General features: G+C 41.4%; 1 protein-coding gene across 13 annotated transcripts in view; it reads right to left on the bottom strand.

The window, feature by feature from the left end:
- Nucleotides 1–383: 383 nt before the first annotated feature.
- Nucleotides 384–14,698, bottom strand: part of TCF7L2 (transcription factor 7 like 2) — a 140,552-nt gene continuing 126,237 nt past the window's right edge. For 4 of the 13 annotated variants that reach the window (XM_026851444.1, XM_026851446.1, XM_026851443.1 and 1 more), the window contains 4 exons: nucleotides 10,124–10,172; nucleotides 9,518–9,568; nucleotides 8,272–8,344; nucleotides 384–2,633 (listed from right to left, as the gene is read on the bottom strand). In XM_026851444.1, coding sequence (XP_026707245.1) covers nucleotides 2,204–2,633; nucleotides 8,272–8,344; nucleotides 9,518–9,568; nucleotides 10,124–10,172 — 603 coding nt within the window. In that variant the 3' untranslated portion in view covers nucleotides 384–2,203. Of the gene's footprint in view, nucleotides 2,634–6,725; nucleotides 6,752–7,613; nucleotides 7,687–8,271; nucleotides 8,345–9,517; nucleotides 9,569–10,119; nucleotides 10,173–14,698 lie in introns of those variants that run through there. The other 9 variants (XR_003398718.1, XM_026851451.1, XM_026851454.1 and 6 more) reach the window with 9 other exon arrangements.

The following is a 14,698-nucleotide window of genomic DNA, read 5'->3' as shown; positions in this document are numbered from 1 at the left end:
CTGCGTTGTGGGATCACCAGGTTGAACAAAAATATTTTAAAACTATAGGTATCATCAGCCCTGGTCTCCCGTCCCCCAGTCAGGATCACTTCACACAGAGGGATGACATTACTTTAGCTCACGTGCCATCTGCCTTTTGCCAAATCACGTGCCATTTGCTTGAGCAGAGGGAACGTGATGAGAAGGGAGAAGGGTAGTGCAAAACAAGTTTAGCAGGTGCTAGCATGGGAACCCAGAGGAAACACAGGACTTCTCACAACTTAGAGCTGTCTGCAATTTGCCATGATTTTAAAAAAAATTTTTGGAGAAAGTTTTCCACTCAGGCTGCAAATCTTTTTGGCCAGAGTAAAATGCAGTCAACGCATAAATGAGTTGACAAGTCATTCTCTGCACATACTAAGTTGCTTTTATTAATCCAGAACTGCATGCTACAGATACTGTACAGCATGAACATTTATTCATTACAAAAAATGGCTTCCAAACCATTAAAAATGAAAATCGGAATAAGAGCATAAAACGGAACAGTAACATCACAACTGTTAGGAAACATTCAAAGTATTCACAAAAAATGTTATAGTTAGCATCTTAATAAACCAGAGAAAAATCTGAGACAGTTTTACAATCGCTTCATGTCAACTACAATGGCACTGAATGAACAGATGAACAATTTTTCAGCTTTATACAGCGTTTTTTGCAACATCAACATGCCTAGTTTTTTTTTTGTTTTAAGTTTGCTACCTACCTGTATGTAGTAAGTGTACATAAAAGTGGCAGTCTGATTTTCCTTTTATGAATAATCTAATATACAGAATTTGGCCCTTAAGGGTTTATACCTCTTCATTTTAAATGCTTTCCGGACAATCTGCTACCAAACACGTCTGTTATAGGTGACATTAAAACTACATACATATCTACCTATGTAACATCACAGCAAAACATGATGAACAAAAAAATTACAGCATTAAAAAAAAAAAAGTTGTCGGGAGAAAGTTAAAAGTCACTGAGAGTTTTGGCACATAAAAATTTTGCACACAGCCTACAGTCCTAATGTCGCAGGGGATTCAGCTGCAGTTCTGAACAGGAGACACTTGAACCTTGCTATTTTTCAAACAGCGTTGCTAAAAATTCCCTTGCTAAATTTTCAAGTCTTTTTCTGTGTAATGGCTTTTAAAGCAATTTTTTTTCTTTACACTATTGATCCTTGAAAAAATGCATCTGCGAATGTCCATTTAAAAAAAAAAAAAAAAAAAAAAAAAAAAATCACAAAAAGAAATCAAAACCAAAAATCCCGGAAAAAATATATATATACACATTTATATATAAACTTAAAAACCTTGTACAAATGAGTTGTTATATATAAGATGCTTACACTAAGGGAAAAAAAAAACCCTTTATACAATGTTTCAAGAAAAAAAAAGAAGAAAAAAACATTTAAAAAGGGACAACATACAGATACAACAAGCAATTTCTAAAGCAATAAATACTACTGGTCCAATAGCGTTGTGATACTTTTAATTGTTGAGTAGCGTTCCCTCCCCCAAAAAGAACAACACCATGGAACAAGGTATATTAACACATTTTTTTTAACCCTTTGTTTCTGTACATTTAAACAATAACAAGTAACATCACAATAAAGGTTGTTTCACACAAGGAAGAAAAAAAAAGAAGTAGTAGCGGCACCGCATTCATTGTGCCCTTAAAGGTTTAAAAACCAGATGTAAAATGATTGGTTCGCAAGCTCGTATTTAATACAAATAATAAAGAACCAATGCCTCCGGCAAGGGCTGCTTCAAAATTGCTTCTTTTTTTTTTTTTAATTTTTAAAATCAGTCTTTAAAACTAAGCTATTGGAACTACATAACAATTATGTATATATATATATTTTTTAAACGCTACAAAGACTTTAAACAGCTGTTGATAAAAATTTTGGCAGAATCATGAGGCTTTTCTCATCTACATATTTAAAAAGGAGAAATTGAAATAAGAATGGGTCAAATATTGACCAATGAACTCGATAAAACATCAACTAATGTAGCCACATGGCACGAATTAAAAACGAAACCGAGAAACGACGACGAACAGCGGACGACAACGAGGAGAAGGAAAAAGAAAAATAAAATAAAAAGGAAATAAAACAAAACCCCAAATCCCAACAGAATTCAATCCCCCCGAAAGGAAACCGAAAGGGCTAACGAGGCTAAAGCTATTCTAAGGACTTGGTTACGAGGGAAAGCGGCTGGGGCTGTGTCCCCGCCAGCGAGCTGTGGGAATGCAAGGAGGACGTCGAGGGCTGTGCTAGGGATGCGGCGGCGGCCGGCGGGAGGGCGGCCGGCGGGTGGTCCAGGGCCCCGTTGGGGCAGCTGGCGGCAGGCAGGGCGCCGGGCTTGCTCGCAGCGCTCTCGGCGAGGACGAGCGAGGATGGCGGCGGCATCATGACCAGGTGCGCCAGCGGGTCAGGCTTCAATGAGAGCGAGAGGGGTTGCGTTTGTTCAGTCTGTGGTTTCGAGTCTCTGGAGGGGGAGGCGAGCATGGCGGGGGAGGACGGAGGAGAGTCTAGTAAGCTTCCATCTGAAGAGGGTGGGCTGACGCAGCTGCCTTCACCTTGTATGTAGCGAACGCACTTTTTTTTTCTCCTAGAAACAGGGAGAGAGTTATCTGTGAATAAAGGGCAGAGATGCTGATGGAGACAGTTATCTAAAGCAAAGAGCCATCAATTAGCTACTCTGGGCTCTGCGCGGGCGGCACCCCAGCCCCATGCGCTGTCCTGGGGGTTTGGCGGGGTGTCCTCAGCACCAAGCCCACTCGGGAACCTCCCCTCAGCTAACAGATTGGGAAAGGGTTCACCAATTGTCTTTTCGTCCCCCTCCTCTTCAGGCCGCCTCCTTTCCTTAGTCATTTTAATAAACAGAAAATCAGGTAAGACTTGTTTGGAGCCCACTGTGCTAATCTACAAACTTGACTTTCTTCCAGAAAAAGAAAAATTAAAAAAATTTAATCCTTATAAAATAAAAGTTCTGGATTGATGATGGTATCTCAAGATGCCCCATAACGCTGTCCAACTCAACAGGGCTATCTCTACACCTGCGTCACCTGTCGTCTCTTACGATGCACTGCCCTTGGGAGGCAAGGATGGCTGCAAACTACTGCTCATTGCTTTCTCCTCTGTTAAGAACCACACCAAATCCAGAAATGTTAAGAGTCAGACAGGAGGGATATATAATAGAGAGAATGAGAGAGAGGGGAAATAAAAACAAAACGAACAAACAAAGCAAACAGAAGAAAAAACAGGAAAAGAACAGGATAAACAGAGTATGATCCAAAATAACAAGAATAACTGGTTGTATGGCCTGCAGGTTGTGGCTTTAAATCGACTCAGTTTTTACTTTTTGTTTTAAGGGGGAGTGGTAGATTTGGGAAGCTGCTCGCTTGCATTTTGGGAAATTTTCCTCTGAGAGGCCATCCATGTAACTCCAGAGCGGGATCCAATTTCAGTAGGTGAAGAGCACGACGACAGGTACAAAGGTGAGGAGCAACATGGAGCTTATTTCACACCAGGGAATATGAGTCTCACAAGAGCCGCTCATCTTCAAATAAATAAGTGACCCGACAGAGATCTTTTCTCCTCCCTCTGTCCACTTAATAATGTAAAGGAGCAATGAAAACAGATGACAGTTTCACACCATCTCCCTTGCCAAGTATATGCAAGACAATTCTACCAGCAGGACAGAAATAATGAGGCAAACAACCACAGCATCTGGCAGAATGATGTTCAGTGGCCACCTTGACCCCAATAATGATGGCTCTCCAGCCCTCCTACTCACAAGCACACTGTCCGCAGGAAGTGCTGAACTGCTGACACACAGCCCGAAGTATATGACAAAGTCTGTCTAGAGCAGCTCTGCCACAAAACCTCTGGATGCTCACCTATGCTTCACAAAGCCACCAAAGTGAAGGAGTAGGTTGCTTGCCCCTTCCAGTGGATACCACACCCTTGCTCAGCGACTTCATCAGAGGAAGTGCCCGAGTGTGGCACAGCACCTGAACGCTGCTGGGTGACCTTCCGCACTCACGTAGGTGCCTCAGCTCCACTGCTGGTCCTCAGTGTCCTCCCCTACGTATGGCAACTGCATCTGACTTGGGTTAAACCAAGGTATGCTGTCTAAGCAATGGGGCTAGATGCTTCTCAACTGCAAGGGAGATCTAACCAGCTTGATCCTGGAGCTAAGAGATAACATGTCCCATAGCCAGGAAGGGAACAGCATCCCCGTCACCCCATCTTTCCACCAGCTTCAGTGAGGGACCAGTGATGTGACATCCCTTCCTTCAGTGACTCAGGCTCTCAGGTTCTGCTCCACGTTCCACATGGCAAGGTAAGGGGGTTAGGGCTATTAGAGTTTTAACCACGTTAGCCTGCAGATCAATACATGCTAAAAACTAAAGACAACCATGCAACTTAAATGTTAAAAAGAAAGAAAGAAAGAAAGATAGAAGACAGCAAGTAAAGACTGTAAACATGCTTTATTAGAGCAATGTTAAAAGACAGAAAAGAATTAATTTGGTGGGCTCAAAACAGAACCTGTTACTTCTTCTACTGTCAACAAACAATGCAGGAAGCCTCTGACTCTTGGCTAAAGACACCTCCACTGCTCTTTCTCCCCTCCCCTCTTCTCTGTCTCACCACTTGCTAGCTTCAGCTGTGTAACACTACCAGGGCCACAGGTCATGTTTGGACTTTCTGTACAGCTCCAGTGACAAAGCAGAACAGTGCTGCTTCACAAAGCTCACCAATAATACCTGTGTGGAAAGGTGGGTTCTCAAAATCTGGAGAATGCAGGGCTTCCCCACATCCCCAAATTAAAATATTTTGCAAGCAGATACCCAAGCTCTGCCTGCCTCATTTATGATGGTCCAGAAGCCATTCAACTGTATTGCTCTGAACCTACAAGGCAGTTAATTATTCCACTGGAGGCAGTTTGATTCTAGTATGACAAAAATTAATTATTATTATTTTTTTAATACTATTTAAGTTCTGTGACTTGAATGGAAGAGTTGCCATGGCAAAGCAGACTTAAAACGTCTATCTAACTTTCTGACTCTGCATAGGCAACAACCTTTTTAAAAATAAACACACTGGTCTGCTACCTGAAGTAATTGTCCTTTGACTGGGATTAAAGGAGCAGATTGCTTCCTCTGCTTCTGTTGTATATTAAACTCTTTAATAGTGTAGCCACTTTTAGTCTGAAAAGCCATTTACTTCAATCATGATGGCTTGAGATGGGGATTTTTCTCCAGCCTGTGCCATTCCCACCATGTCTTATCTGTGGTCATGTATGTGTCAGGGTTTGGTGGGACAGAAGGCATAGATGGTAAAACTCCAAACCCTGAAAGCCAGATTTTACCAGAAGAGACCACCACCAAGCAACTCTGGTGAAGGGGAATAAGCAAACATCCACGAAACTCTCTGTGCTTCACTTTTGCTCTCCTAAAAGTGAGAACAGAAATACTACATATCCACCCTCAGAAGCACTAGTGAGGATTATTCACTTGTGCATTGTTTTGAAAGCATCGACTGCTACATCAGTCTGGCAAACACCAACAGACCTGACTCCACTCATGCTGCCCTTGAAACTAGCCCCAGGGCAGCATCAGGAAACCTGTAATGCGGCAATTGCCACAAGTGAAAGCCACAGAGGATGACAAGGGCTTATTCAGTTGCTGTCAGCAAAGATGTCTCCGTTTCTACTGTGGTAGCAATCTTCAGCATCTAGTGAAGATGTGCTACAGAATGCTACCATGCTAGCAAATGCAATGTTATAATGGTTAGGACCAGAACTAGGAGAGAAATACTCTAATACCTAGTGATAAAATGCCTCCATGCATTAAAAAAAAATCCAAACAAACCAAAAACCATCGAACAACCACAACCTAAAAGAAAAGCAGTTTACATCAGTAAGTCTGTATCAGCTACGCTACTGAAGTCATCTCTGATGTGCTGCAAAGATTTCTGACCAAAATCTGGCGTAAGTTAAGAGAGGGTTTATGCTTCACATGTAACATAAGCACTGTACGGGCTGAATGAAAAAGTCCCCTTGCTGATAAAACGTAGTTTTGAAAGTGTGCTGTTTATTTAAGCAGCTAGGGAAAGATAAAGCAACACAAACAGGATGTGCTCCCGGTTCTGGTACTTGGCATACACAGCCTGACATGCTTCAAATACTCTATCTCTAGACTACACAAGTATCTGCTGATAGTGTGTGGTGAACTAATCACAGAATAAAGCCTAACTAAACACAGCATTTGAGTCTTTAGCTAGCATGAGGCTCAAGCCTCCTGACACAGTGAAGTGGCTACCAAGCTCTTCTGGACTGAACCCTTCTTCTTTTAAGCTTGAAGAAACTGCTGCTTTCAAAGCTTGTTTAACATAGGTACTGGTACTGATATCTAAGACCCCAACACCCGGTACTAGCATGCCTCGGATGGGACAATATGCAATCCATTGAAGACATTTCTGGTGCCTTATCTGGTATTTTGACATACACCACCACCCTCGATCCGTGTTTTCCTCGACACTAAGCACAAACAAGACTGCGTGCATACACAAAATACGATGGACGTCTGATCTACATTCTAAATGAGATGGAGCACATGGGACTGGCATGAGTAAGAGGGGAAAATGTGGGAGAGGAATCACTACACACAGAGTGTGGTTTGGGTTGAAATACCTACCATCATAATATTCCAAATTCAAAGACTGCTTGTATCAGAACAAAGAAACAACAAATTTAACCAAATGCGATTATATAAGGAAAAAGGAATGAGAAAAGAACTACTCGGTATCCCTCCACCAAGAAAGAAGTACGTACTGAGTTATACATGGAATTAAACTCCAGTAGAACATGGGCTGTCGAAATTTGGGCTCTCTGATGTCTTTCATCTCCTTTTAATGCTGGAAACTGTCCTACTAAAGTTGTAATTAGTTTTGTCTAGAGCTCAGGCGTTTACAGCTCACTTGTTGGGAAAAAAATTAAGAAAAAATGTATTTTTGGAATCAGAAAAAAAAAGACATCAGATCATTAAAAAAAAAAGATACCTACATAAACCTTACTGAGGCATAGAAGCCTACAGTTAGCTATTTAATTTTGCAGATAACACAAAAAAAATTAGTGCAATATAAGCTGTAAACACTGGCTTTTACATCTCTAATTATGAGAAAAAAACACTAGTGCTGCAGATCCCAGAACCTTTTTAAAAAGCCTTTGGAGGCAGCGGACATAGACCCAAATGAGAGACAATATATAGATGGCCAGCTAAACATTCATTTTGCTGACAATCTGGAAAAAAATAATAAAAATGCCAAAAAACTGCCAGCTTTAGGACTTCAGGTTTTCTTGTTCCCAGTTCTACCACCAGGGAGAGGTTATTGGTAAAGAAAGAGAGAAAATGGCATTAAATTAGCAAGAAATTCCAAAGATCAAAGATTATTAGCAATTGATGCTGTGGGAGAGAGAAAGGTGGGGAGTGGGGAAAAAAGATTAAAAAAATAAAATCACACAAATGCACTAAGAGGACAGATTGCTTTTATTTCCCCAAAGGCCTAATGGGTAGTATTATACCTGCATGGTTTGCACCATAAACTCTGTCGGTCAAGCCCGAACAATGCCCGACACTTCTTTGGAGTATTTGCATCTGTTAGCATAAGGTAAACACAAAAAATACAACACAATGGTGGATAGAGCTCATTCGGTCTGCGTCATCTTAGCTACAGCTACGTTTAGCTTTCAATCACCTCAGTTTTATTTGGTAATCTCCCCTCGTACCAAGGGCAGGAAAGAAAACAGGACTTTCACAATGAGCCAAAAGAAAAGAAAACAAAAAAATCTCCGACACCGCTGTGCATCTGTCCGGTGTTGGTACTGCACTCAATGCCGTGTTATCAAGGGCTTTGGGAGCAACTTTCCTTGGGTGGAGGCTTGAAGGGCAGGAGCGTGGTTGAGCCATAGATCAGATGGGCTTAAGGCTGATGCTGTTTTACAGTGGGTTTTTGGCTAGCAGCAGCAAAGAGGAAGGCAATAAACCAACCAACAAAAAAAAAAAAAAAAAAAAAAGCAAAACCCTTCAGAGAGACAATAACTCATGGCAGTGTCCCACTCCCTTGTGTCTTCTAGATCACAACACAGAGCTACAAAGCAACAAGGCAGGAAAAAAAAGGGGAAAGTACCAAATAAACCAGCTGCAAATCAGCCATAGCGAGTCTGGGAAAACTATACACACCTGCAGGGGCCGCACCAGTTATTCTGTTGATCAAGGCCAAAGCGCGCTCGGCATTTCTTAGGAGCGCTCAGGTCTGAATGAGTTCAAGAAAAGCGAGCAGAAAAGGGAGAGAGGAAAAAAAGAAAAGGGGAGAGGGGGGAGAGAGAGAGAGGAAGAGAGAAAAGGGGAGAAAAACGAGAAAGATAAAAATAAGGAAAAAATAAAAATAAAAAAGGGAATAAAAATCAATGTCCTTGTTATTAATTGCAAAATATTGACTTTTGATTTAAAAGTTAAAAAAAGTGATAATCACATTTTATTCAACTCTTGAGATTAGCTGTTGCAATTAAAGCTGCAGTATCCCTTTATAAAGGACTGTTTCTTTCCCTTTTAAAAGAGCAGGTAGAGGAAAGTCATTGTGGCTGGTCTAGCAGGATGTTTCAGGCAAGATTTATTTGGGCTGGGTTTTTTTATTCTCTTTTTTTCAGAGGGGGGGAAAAAGGAAGAAAAGAAGCTGAGTATGGAAGTTAGATCCTGAACATGCTTTTTTCTTCAACTCAGATACAAAATAAGAAAAAAAAAAAAAAAAAAGAAAAAAAAGAAAAAAAGAAAAAAAAAAAGGAAATTATATCTCTTGGGATAATGCAGCTTTTGGAATAACATTCAATTTATTTGTTTTTATTAATTTTTATTTAAAAGAATGGATAAGAATAAGCAGATTGCGGAATGAGTATGTTAGTATCAGCCAGAAAATAAAACGTAAAGCATGGCAAGGTGCTGAGTTAGTACAGCTAGTGAATTGCAATGAAAAGGCTTGAGCAGAAAGGAAAAAGTAAATTAAAAAAAATTCCAAAACTAAAATAATAATAAAAAAATGCATATGCATGCTAATGTGAGAAGACTTAGTGGGAGCCATGAAAAATGCCATTAGATTAAGGAGGTTCATTACTGACTTGCTTCCATTCTTTATCAGTCTCTTTAAAGAAATACTGCATATTCAATTTGCACAGTTAGTAAACTCTTGCGTTATTTTTACTGTATTACTGTTTTAATAGCAATTGTTACAAAAACGAAAAACAAAATTAAAAAATACTATCAAACATATAATAGATATAAAGTTATATAGATAATAAATACGGTCAAAACGTGTGGATGGTATTTTTTTCTTAATGTCATAAGTGTTTAATGTTAAAATCTATAATGGCAGGAAAAAAAATTAAAAAGCAGTTTATAAACTATTTTAAATGACTCAAAATGACGTTAGCACCTGTAATCGGAGGAAGTGAAAGGCAAGGATTTAGGAAACATTCGCTGTGTTCTGAAAAAAAAGAACAAATTATACAAAGGCTTCAAAAAAACTAAGTCAGGGCTTCTTCAAAATTGACTATGAGATTGCCTATGCAGTATTTCTAATTTTCTATATAGAATGGCAAACCTCCTTAATTTAAAATGGGTGCGATTTACCACTGTAAAGGCATGCATCAGAACATACAGGTACAGCCCAAATTAATACCAAACACATACATACGTACGTACACGCACACATATATGTGCAAAATAAGCAGACAACTTTATAAACGATGGCATAGGCATTATAACTACGGCTCTGCAGTTAAAGGCTTTGCAATTACTACGTACAAATTCAGCTAACGTCACAAGAGGCTCTTACATGCAATGGCTTGGTTACTAGTTTTAGAAGGGCAATAACGCGTAAATAATTAGAGTGCATTAAAAAAAAAAAAGGCTGTCTAGTATAGGGACCGGCTTCCTGTGAGGCCAGGAGACTTGTACCCACCTCCCCCATACCTAGGAGTGTCACACCAGGACTGCCACATTTCTACTAAGCAAGAGATTTAGACTTATTTTTACTTACCATTGGTCTCTCCTGGCTGCTTATCCCTTTTCCTCTTCTTCTTCTTTCCCTGCAGGAAACATACACAAATGAGAAGGATTTAAAAACCCCCAAAATACACGTTCTTGCAAGACGGCACAGGAGGCCAGCGCAGGAAGCTCCCCAGGGAGGACACCGAAGCAGAGTGACAGCTCACCCTCGGTGAGGGGAGACTGGGGGGCCCCAAGGGGATGCTGAACCCTGGCGATGGCTCTGCCTGCCCACCCCGTGATTTTTGGACAGCCTCACTGCAGCCCCCCCAACATTAACACCCACCAAAGCCATAAGCAGTTGAGGAGGGGGCAGAACAACTTGCAAGATGCTTTTTTTTTTTTTTGACAAGATCATCATGAAGACAAAAAATTCTGACACTTGTACACTCCTGCATCTGGAAGTTTCAAAAATCATTTGTGGTCACATTTTGGCAGGGCAGGGAGGGGAAGTAGAGGAAGACTGAAGTGGGGAGTGCGTAAGTATGGTCAGATTGAGCCCCTGGAGTTCCTCAGCACCCAAACCCAACTCTTAAAACAGACAAGGAAGCCACAGTAATGAGCAAATCCTAACCTGCAGGTTTATAAGTGCATTGACAACCTAGGAAGCAAAGCCAGGACAAGAAAAAAATCCAGATATAACTAAGACCTTTCCCATGTTTTTCTCTATTACAAGAAAATAACCAGTAATATTTAGCTAAACTGTGTCCCTTTTCCAAATACTGTCCCACAAGATGATGCAATTTGTTACAGTTTCTGACTGGAGGGAGAAAGGCCTTTTCTCCATTTCCCTCCAGCAGTGTGGGAGAGGGCAACCGGGAGCCCGAGTTCTGTGGAAACTCAACAATCATTTTCTAAGAGAAGAGTTATGAAGTAATAAACACAGCTCAAATGAGAAAAGCTATTTTCTAAGAAAACTCTTCTAACACTGAGCTACAGGGTTTGCAGAGCAGTACAAAAAGGCCAGTGTTGGGGACAGAGTAATTTCATTTTCACAGCTCCCCAGATGCTAAAACCAATGACTTCTGGGCCAGCAATATCAACTGTGAACAGCACAAGAGATCCCAGCTTTTGAAGATGGAGTAGTAGCAGAAGTTGGTGAAAAGACACCAGACCAGAAGTCCCCTGTGGTTAAGAGGGAACAAACATGTCTTAGAAGAAGGAATCTTGCAGCACTTTTGAAGGGTTGGACATATCTGTGGGGAAGCCAAGAGGTTCTCCCCCGTGGTGGACATCTTTCTCGGTAGGTTGGCCTGGCTCCCAGCTAAATGGTTAATAGGGGCTTCAGCTTGGCACATCCACTATAACACTTGCGACACACTATGATACGTTCCCTGGAACGTATTAGTAAGAAATTCCCCCAACATGAATATTGGATTTTGAGTTGTTGTTCTTAATTTTTTCCTCCCCAAAAGCCAGCTTTCTGGTACGGGGCTTCTGTACTTGTTCCCCCTCACTTGCTCAAGGCTGTGAATTGCCACCCTGCTGTCCAGGCTGCGACAAGCAGAGTCTTGTTCATAAAAGCCTTCTGGTGATGGCACAAGCTGTGTGCACCATCCATTTTAAAGGCTTTTTAAACAACATGCACATAATCCTGTAGCCTGGATGCTACCGAGAAATCATCTCCGACACCTCTAAGGTCATTTTTAGGGATATGGAAAGTTGTTGCTTTGAGTCAATTCCTACAGCAGCCATCAGTCTAACATGACAGGCAGACAAAGCAGACGAGCATTGCTTCTAAAGCTGCCTGAGAATAAACCAGGGAAAAAACATGGTATCTTGAAGTTAATGTATCACATAAAGATACAAGAGGCTCATACTTTGCTCCATCTATACTGATCTAGATTAACAGTAACTCTGTGAAAGTTGGTGAATTTTTTCCAGCTTTCAACAATGTAACAAAACCCAGACAACTGCCTCCGGACCATAAGCCTGATTTTTATTTAATCTCAAAGAAGCCACTTGCATAATTAACATTCTGTGGCATATTTGCTTAATTTCTGCAGTGCATTTGGGAATACAATGGCTATTTCAATTTGAGACCTTATAACTTCTTCACACAAGGGCCAGCTGGAACAGAGGTCAGGACTCATCTGCCCTTTACAAACTCTTCAAGCCCGGTATTAAAGTAGTATAACCCCTTTAGGGATCAATCTGTTAAAAACGGCCGATATACAGGAATGTCAGCCAGGGACCAGGAATTTCTTGTTCCTTTTCAAGACAAGCTTTGAAAACTGTTCCTACCAAAGAACTGACAGAGGTCCCGCTAACTTCAAGTGCTCTGCAGAAGATGCCGTTTTGCCTTTGCCTCAGATTGTCCTCCTAAGACTCGAGCAGATGGTTTGTAACATTTCCCACCATGGTACTATACAAATTCTTAGGCTGCAAGTAAATGTGGATGTAAATACTTGCAAACTGTTTTGGCAGCTCCCTCTACAGAACCAAACCAACATGGATTTTGACAGGACTGCAGCGTTCTTTAGTACTAATTTTCTAGACAGGTGTCAGGCAAGGTGACTAGACCCTTACATACTTCTGAGCCCAGCACTCAGTGTCACTTAGCATCTTATATTAGATCTCAGGAAGAGCAAATGTGCCTTGTGACACCGACAAGCCACGAGGGATTCCCTGGATCCTCTTCTCTTCTTTAAGAGCAGGCTGAAGGCTGTGTTTCTTGAATGTACTGCTCCTGTTTCTGAAGACCTGGGCCTCATCCTAGAGCCTGATGCAAGATGCCTAACAATTTCACTGTTTCAAGCAGCCCAAAGGTTCTCCCCTACTAGATTTCTGGAGGGCTCAAGACCCTACAAACCGCTGAGGGAGGAAGGGAACTCAGAGAGCTCTGAATGGACCAGGAGAAATAAATAAATCCTGTGGATGATGCAATCGTGTGATGCAAAGGCACCATGCTCTCCTCAGGCAGGAAGGTTCCCCCTGAAGGTCACTTGGGGGTACAGCATCAAGCCGCTAGGAAAAGCGCTGGCTTTCTCATCCTGTCCTTTTTAGCTTGAGAAGAAAGGGTTTCTCAGCACTCACACGGTGAGGACAAAAGTAAAAGGTCCTAAACACTGAAGGCTTTGTACATGCCCATCTGCCTGCCGGTGGCACAGTCACTGAGCAGAATGAGCATTCCTGAAACCTCAGTCAAGCCTGTACTCCCTTCTGAACACCCAAGAAGACGATACTGCACAGTGCTACAGAACTACCTCAAGCCTGTGGTCTGACAGTCTCAAAGAAAGGGAAAACATGTTTAAGCAGGAGCAGTGCCTCATCAGGCTTAACGAGGTCTCCTCTGAGGAGCACACACAGCTACACCTGCAACAGTAACCAAAGGAGGGAGCGAGGCAGAGCCCAACGGAAAGAAAAGATGATCAAGAAAGAACAGAAGGATTTGAAAATATGTCCTTAAGTACATATTACTAAATAAGTGAGCATGTGTATTCTTCACTGCTGAAATGGTGGACGAGCACAGAGACCTGTTGCTGCTCTAGACTTCACCGCAGACTCTGAACTGGCTTCTTCCCATCCATACTTGTAAAAACACTCAGATTCTCATAGAGGTAAAGTTGCCATATACAACACCCACAGTTTATGTGATTTACGGCAAAATAGGATATTTTTGAAATAGGCAGTGATGAATGATGATGGAAGAGACAGACTTCAACAAAAACAAAATGTTAACAGTATACATAACTGACATCAATCTTACAGCTGATGGTCCCCAAACCTATAGGGAAGTCTGCCTGGAAGGTACGGAGCAGGGTTTATTCCAGAGTTAGAGACCTTGAGAGTTTTAGTTGACTTTTATTTAAATAAAAAAAAAATCAAGATGATGCTATAATCCTACTAAAGAGGGTTTAGAGCTCCCACCAATCCACAAATCTGTCAAGAATTTATGGGCTTAGGACTGCAAACACTACCAGCTGCACTGCTCACCCTTCATAGCAGAAGGGGTTATACACTACTAGTAAATGGTTACAATGCTGGCCTTATGTTTTTAACAGAGAAAATACTACCACTTTTAGCTAGAAAACAGGCTTTCTGAAAGGCAGAGGGGGGAATCAATCTTAAAACCACTCTGTGAATTGATCACAAACTTCAAAACACTTCTTAAAAAATGAGGGGGGTGGGGAAAGATAACATGGCCATGAAAAAGCAAAACATAATCAAAATATGCAACAGTAGAGCGTGGAATAATTCATTTAACCCCACTTGAGAGTAAGACTTTCAAACGAGTCACACTTTTGGTTTTGCCAGTCCTTCTCTGAAGCTAGGATAAGTCATTCTTCCACTTTCCACTATACTCTCACACAGATAAGCACAAGACACTAATTATTCATCTTTTTGGTGGAAAGGAGAGGAGCCATACTAGGGGATATTTTAACTTTGTTTTAAAAAAGGAAATTTAAAATCATCAGCAAGCCAAACAGCTTTTCCAGACACTGGTAAAAGTGAAGGCAAGAGTTTCTTCACAGACCGCTACTATCCTGCCCCAACTCTAACCTTTGACTACTCCCAGCCAGGAAGCCTCTTCCAAGCGGAGGGCTGGGAATTATCCCCAATAGTT

This window comes from Athene cunicularia (genome assembly GCF_003259725.1).
Source record: "Athene cunicularia isolate RWA chromosome 6 unlocalized genomic scaffold, athCun1 chr6_part1, whole genome shotgun sequence".
In the NCBI taxonomy this organism is placed as follows: Eukaryota; Metazoa; Chordata; class Aves; order Strigiformes; family Strigidae; genus Athene; species Athene cunicularia.
Note: the sequence above shows the minus strand (reverse complement) of the source record. Positions and strands in the feature narration are given on the sequence as shown.